This window comes from Olea europaea, chromosome 9 (assembly GCF_002742605.1).
Source record: "Olea europaea var. sylvestris chromosome 9, O_europaea_v1, whole genome shotgun sequence".
Classification (NCBI taxonomy): Eukaryota; Viridiplantae; Streptophyta; class Magnoliopsida; order Lamiales; family Oleaceae; genus Olea; species Olea europaea.
The window spans coordinates 13,548,898-13,556,217 of NC_036245.1; the positions used below are offsets into that span (position 1 = coordinate 13,548,898).

At 34.1% G+C, this 7,320-nt stretch overlaps 1 protein-coding gene across 1 annotated transcript; it reads right to left on the bottom strand.

The window, feature by feature from the left end:
* Positions 1-3,899: 3,899 nt before the first annotated feature.
* LOC111399738 (L-type lectin-domain containing receptor kinase IV.1-like) lies at positions 3,900-6,127 on the bottom strand. The gene has a single exon (XM_023027209.1). The coding sequence runs from the start codon at positions 6,074-6,076 to the stop codon at positions 4,064-4,066; it is 2,013 nt and encodes a 670-aa protein (XP_022882977.1). The 5' UTR covers positions 6,077-6,127; the 3' UTR covers positions 3,900-4,063.
* Positions 6,128-7,320: the final 1,193 nt, after the last annotated feature.

A 7,320-nucleotide genomic window follows, 5' to 3' on the forward strand; every position in this document is an offset into this window, starting at 1 on the left:
TATTTCTCGAGCAACATATTATTCCATAATAAGTAATCATGATGAAGTATATCATTTTTTTTCTCACATCCCTTATAATCAACATCTCATGAATAATTGAAATAATTGGAATCACCCAAGATAATTGAAATTCCTCACTGATTGTTACCATACCATTCCCTTTTATTTGTCATGCAAACCATATCAAGTAATTCAACATATAAATTGATAATGAAGTGGTTGTGCCATCTATCACTTTAAATGCCTATACATAAACAACCTATAAAATCATTAAAATCTGTTTAACTCTTAATAAGTTACATACACCATAATTCTGATCCAACAACTAATAACATTTCCAAATATCGGATCATTGCAACTATCATACTTAGTTGTTTTGACTGCCGTATATTTTTGAATCGAATACCTTCCTCTATCATCTCTAGTCTGTCTCATTTTGGGAGAAGATTTTCTACCCTGCCTGACTATGAAGAGCTTCTATCTTTTCAGGATTTGTTAAAAATATCTTTCTATCATTTTTGATTCTATACGTTCGAGCTAAGGAGCTTATGATTTCTGCCGCTACGACATGTGATCATACCCACTGAACATGCATGATATGTCAATGCATGAACTACAAAGACTTTCAAAACTTTATAACCATACTCTGATACCATTCTGACATGCCCCGTCCCGAATCACCCTAATAGACTAGGAACATGACGTGCGCCGATAATAGATACTGAATAGATGTTAAATCCACCACCAAGGCTGACTATGACTTATTACAAAATATGTGCCAAAATCAAATGCTATGTAAAATATAATGAGATGTGCTCGAATTATTTACTTTATGTCTCATCAATATGAGTTTATAACACTCAACATTTCGCGTGGCTCTCATTTCGAAATCATTAGGCTCTTTCAACTAAAAGAATCAATTGCTACCTGTAAGAAAATTACGAAAAAATATACGAGTTTATAGCTCAGCGAGTGGAAGAGTTCGAAAATAATTATACTTTTTCCTTTAAACATTTTTACCAAACATTCTGTTCATATCGTTTAATATTCACATAATAGACTCATACAATTATAGCAAAAAATAAGTCATTCTTATAACATTGTAAATATCAACTCATAATCATGATATAGTCATCAGCTGATATTTATACCATCATCTCATCACATCACATGTGATCCACAAAAAATGTACCCTCTAACTAAAATCTGTGATCCGCCCCTCGGGTTAAGCACTTTCGCCATGGGCTTTTGGTCTCCTCCGTGAATGAAAGTCGGTCTCAAAAACTTCTGGTAATCAATTTTAGAACACGGCCAATGTCCTCATGTGAACTATATGTACATGGTCGAGATCAATATCCGATCTAGACCCTCCGTATAGGATAGAACACGGCGAAATCCCCTTTGTGAATTAGAAGAAGTACATAATCACATGTACTTTTTCGATCGATCTCAATAACACGTCTTACATGCCAAACAAATCTCAATATCACATGTTTCATATACCAAGTGACATACGTACAATAAATAATCTTTGAAGTTCCACATATATCATAATAAAAGAGATTTCCATAATAATCATATAATCGAACACATAATTGCACATATTTTGATAATATACTCAATTTACAAATACTTAAAAATATTTATATTTTTCCACTCACAGTACTATGTTCGCAAAATCAACTCGATTGGTAAGCTGTCCTGATGTCAGTATCGTCGTCTAAAATATGGTATAATTTTTAAATAAACAATTAACTATTTTAAGAAATTTCAATAATTAAATAAGCAATGCCAAAACTTAATCATTACACGTTTAAGCGATTTCCACAGTCTCTTTAATTGCTAAAACTAGTTTTTCTTTCACTTTACTCAATTTTATAGTTTATTATACTTAACCCCTTCAATAAAATTTAATTTAATTTAACAATATAACAACTATAAAATTAAACATAACTTGACAATAAATAACATTTTACTTACATTTCAAAATTGAGGAATTCAATCTTAATACTAGAAATCACTTATTTTTAAACCACCTTATCGAAATTTCCTAATTTTTTTCTTCTCCCTTTCTTCTCTCTCTCTTTTTTCTTCCTATTTTTTCACTGTTTCTGCCCCAATTGGTTCTCAGCTTGCTTGTGTGTATGTATGTATGAAATATGAATGATGAAGAAATGGCATGCAAAGTACCGCTTGTGATCCATCACTCAACCCTTTTGCTATCAAGTCCTCCAAGTTTCATATGATATCTTATTAAGTCATCTAACTTTTAATAATTAATAAGTATTTCCCCAAATTTAAATTTTTATCGATCTTAAACCTTCTAATGTTGTCAATTTGTAAAATAAACTCCCAAAAACAATTTGGTCAATTAAAGTCCCACTAAGATGATTTAATTCATTTAAGTTATTATTTGACATTGACATTGACATTGACTTTGAATAAATAGTATTGACCTTTGACTAATACGAAATGGGATGTAACAATGTGACCTTGGTGACGGTAATGGGGTAAGGGTGGTCGCAAGTGGTCGTGATGACAGTGGCGGTACGATAGTGTTAGTGGCGATGGTCTGTGACCACTATTTGACTTATGTTACCATCTGTGACCAAATATTTAACCGTCATCAACAAATTTGAAAATATGCAACCTATAAATTTTTAGATCTGTGACCACCAAAATACATTGCGACCTATAAATTTTTAGATCTGTGACCATCGAAATAATCTGTGATCTATAAAAAAATTTACTTGTCATCCCGGAATAATTTGTGACTAATTAATTTAATGATATGTGACTAATAGATAAATTGTGACCTAAAATTTTGTATTTGTGACTATTAGTTCTATAACCGTGACCTTATTAAATTTAACTTTTAATAAAATATTTTTAATTAATTAATAAATACCTGGTTTTTGCACTTTTAAACTTAGGACTTGAAAATTGAATTGGTGTAAACAATACAGGTGAATTATGAAATTTTCACGTCAACCAATGTATCCTTCCACACAAGCCCAACTTAGAAAAATCAGTTCATATCTACATTTTTGTGTGACATATAAGATTAGCACCAAAGATCAATTCGACAGAACAACTCAAAAGATAAAAAAATGTCATTTTTTCTTATAGATAAACGAATGGGTTTGATAATTAATATCCTCCTTTCATCAAGTCTGGAAGTATCTATATTTATGAAAACTCGTAAGTCAAGAGTCACACGGAAGTGTGAGACTTTTAGTGCTTCCTATTTACAAATTAATGATTTTATTGAATTTCTGGTACATCCATCCAAAAGAACTTAAGGGATTGTTTCACTAGACTTCTAGTTAAACAAAACATTTTTTGAAAATTACTTGTACATATTTAGAAACAGCTTCTTCATTTTGGCTTTTTCAAAAGAATTCATATTGGCCGTAATCAAATTCTTTTTCTACAAAAGTACCTTGATGATAAACCGACTTGGTCTCTTATAGCTTCCCACAGAAATTTCTTTCACTAGGGTGTGTTTGTCACCCATTATTTTGGAATAATGTATTATAGAATAGTGTTTGATGTTGAAATGTGTGATTAAAAAAGAAGGAATTTTTTTTTAATTTACGTGTAATATTATTTTAATGAGTGTGTGGTTAGAAATGAGTACTGTAGAAAAAATAATGAGAAAGAATGTGAAAAATGGATGAGAAACAGTGGCTAAATACAATTTCTAGTTTCCAAGATGATTTTCCCTCTTCTGAAAAGATTCTACTGGAGGCTCGTACTTAATGTATGGCCTTCTTGCTTCTTAATTAATAATTTTTTTATTATAATTTTTTTTTTTTGGTTGTAAAGGTGACACTGAAATACATTTTCATTTCTTTTGAACCATTAAGGATATTATTGATAGAAACCAAATCAACTACATCAAAGAAAATTCTTTAAAAACTAGTAACTTATCATGGTATTATTTACATACGTTACAAGCAACATGTTCCAGCCACCCTGAAATGATCTTTTGACTAATCTAGAGATCATTTGGATTTCGTTAGTAATGAGAACTCGAAATATCACAGACTGATCAATGTTTTCATCTGCCTCCAGAGAGACAATTTGTGACCGAGGAAGTTTGCGTAAATACTGTTTGAGCAGAAGAAGAAGGATATGACCACAAGGGGATATTGTCGCACCCTTCATCATGTTGTTCAAATTTTAGGCCACTTGAAGGCAATTCTGGCGGAGCCAACGCGCCTTCAAGATACAGCATAACTTGACGCATACTAGGCCTAAATTTCGGATCTGAATGAGAACATAGCAAGCCAAGTTTTAATACTACTTCCATCTCCTCTATTACGTAATTTTTACCTAAATTTGGGTCGACTGCCTGGAAAATGTCACCTAGATTCCAGTAGGAAAACACTTGATCTACCAAAATTAGATCGTGAGGGGCAGCTTTGGGATCAATTGGCCTTCTCCCGCATGCAACCTCAAGCAAAAATGCCCCGAAAGCATAAACATCAGTGCTTGTTGTGGCCTTCCCAGTTCTATTTTGCTCTGGGGCAAGGTACCCCAGTGTCCCAACCACGTGAGTCGTCTGGTGATCTGATCCATGATCGTACAATCTTGCAAGCCCAAAATCGCCTAATCGTCCGTTTAATTCCCCGTCTAACAATACGTTACTCGCCTTTATGTCTCTATGGATCACGACTTGTTCCCATTCTTCGTGTAGGTAAAGTAGTCCGGATGCTACGCCTTTGATGACTCGAAATCTTTGGTCCCAATTGAGGGTAACCTTTGGTTGGTTGTCAAGGAACTTGTCTAGGCTTCCATTGGACATGTATTCATAGACCAAAAGAAGTTCACTTTTACGCCTGCAGTATCCCAATAGTGGCACCAAATTCCGGTGGCGTAGTCGACCCATGCTCGCAATTTCTGCCACAAATTCTCTCATCCCTTGTCTTGATTCGTGAGACACCCTCTTAACAGCAATTTCAACTTTAGATCTAGGCATCACACCTTTGTATACTTTTCCAAATCCTCCCCTGCCCAGTATCTCCTTATCTTTAAACCCTTTAGTGGCCTTATACAAATCTTTAAATTTGAACCTCTGAGGAGAGTAATCACGCTCCCACTCTTCAAGCACTTCAGCAAATTTCCTCCGCCTATTCACATAGCAAACTACTCCCCATATGGCTAGTGTTACTGAAACCACAACAATCACCGGCACATACACCGTCAAAACCTTCGATATCTTCTTGGGACCTGTACGAGGTGGTTTAGGAAGTCGAGAGAGATCAAGTGGTTGAGCCATACCATTTATCTTGAAACTCCATCCAAGAACATAATGGGTAGCTATTTGTATAGGCCCTGTGGCTGAGGAAAAGCCAACAAACATGGTTGGTTTTAAGACCGATGATAAATCATAGGATATCTGCAAAAGAGTTCTATTTGGCTTGGAATTATGCAGTGGAGCTAATGTAACAGAGATTTGCTTCTCTATACCATCATATTCAACCCAAAGTTGCATCGGATGACCACTGTTAAGTTTCAAGTTACGAAACAAATCCGGATTATCCCAATACCCTGATGTCTTTGAAGATACGGATTTCAGTCCATTAATATCAATCCCAACATGGTTATCATCGATATCTTCAACTTCATCATTCTTGAATGTATCAAGTTCCACTCCAAATATATGGTTGGAAGAATTGCCGTCGTTGGTTTTATTGAAAAGGCCAAGGTATAATGCTGGATTGGCTCTTTCAAAGTTTTTGCTTGGCGAAATCACGAAAATAATTCCCGGACCGCCCAATTCTTGATAGCCAGACACCATTGCAAAAACAGAGTATGAAGAAAAGGAAGAAGCCGCGGCATTAGAGGAATTCTTGAATTCAATAGGATCAGGATAGAAGGCGTGACCTTTCTCTCGTGTGGTGGTATTGCTTAGTTTCAAGAGACCGTTGGGAGTGATCTTTGCCATGCCATCGAGGCTCAGATTTGCCGATCGAAATCCATTGTAGGAGAATTCATCGACAGATTTTGAGGTTGTAAGAAAACTGCTTAGAATGTAAAAAATCAGTGCTGCAACTTTGAGAGGGACCATGGCTGAATCTTGGAACGAAGGGTCTTGCAATGTTTATGCTATGATGTAAAAACCACTACTATAATTTAATATTGTATTTATTGCTCACGCTGTCAACATGGTACGGTTCATTTACTTTGGTTGTATGTGTTAAATACCACACAGTTTGGTCGTTCTGTTTCTTGGTGAGAATTAAATTTTTGAATAGTAAAAAGAAAAAATAAATTTAAATTAGATTTTTAATAGATTTCGATAGAAATTAATGAAGTGTGTTTAAAAAGTTTTGAGACTCATAAAATGTGGTTGAAATAAATTTTGACTTTGACTTAGATTAAAATTTATTTTTTCTCTCTTTAAATTATAATTCATTTTTTGTCTTTTCTTATTAACTATACGTTCTTCAATAATACTCCCTCCATCCCATTTATATGGGTCGACTTTCCTTATTTCATGTCTCAATAATATAATCTTTTTTTTTTCTTATAGAAAATCTTTTGTTTTGTTTTGTTTACTAACATATCGTTATTTAATTTGCATGATAACCAATTTCTCTCACTTAATCTCGAAATGGTACAAATACAAATAAGGGTAATTAAAAAAATATTTAGAAAAAAATTACTTTTTTAATAACATTAAATACGACTTTCTTAATCCATGTGAAAAATAAAATCAATCTATATAAATGGGACGAAGTGTGTATAATATTATACGTAAATCTAAATTTTTTTTCTTATTTTATAACCACACATTCTCCAAAAAAAAAATTAATATTCCTCTCATTATAATGTGAAATAGTGGGACCCAAACGGGTGCTTATAGATTTTAATTGACACCAAAAGAGGGCTAGATTTGATAACTCACCCTAAAATGTTTGAACTTGAATGACTTGCTTTGCAGGGAGCAATTGACATGGTTAATACTTGTAGGACATGGTGTAATACTGCATATTCGACGTGTTGTCAATGAATTGGATACAGAAGCAATAATTTGTTTGATGTAAGGATAAATCTGTAGGCCCTGTCCAAATAGGGGAGGGCGCCATTTCAGCTCCCTGGACGGATCTAGCATCTCCCCTGATATAATAGGGAGGCACTACACTGACAGGGGCCTTGGACAAATCAGGAGCTGACTGACAGCCCCTGTTTGAGCAGAATTTTCCGATATAATATTGCCTAAGTGACTTGTCACATTCAACGTTCTAGATTTCTATTAAACCTGAAACATACACATCAATGTAGGAACATGGATTAGGTAATCTCGCAAAA

What these genes read in the sequence shown, in the direction of transcription:
- LOC111399738 (XM_023027209.1), bottom strand. Translation starts at nt 6,076, where the DNA reads ATGGTCCCTCTCAAAGTTGCAGCACTGATTTTTTACATTCTAAGCAGT.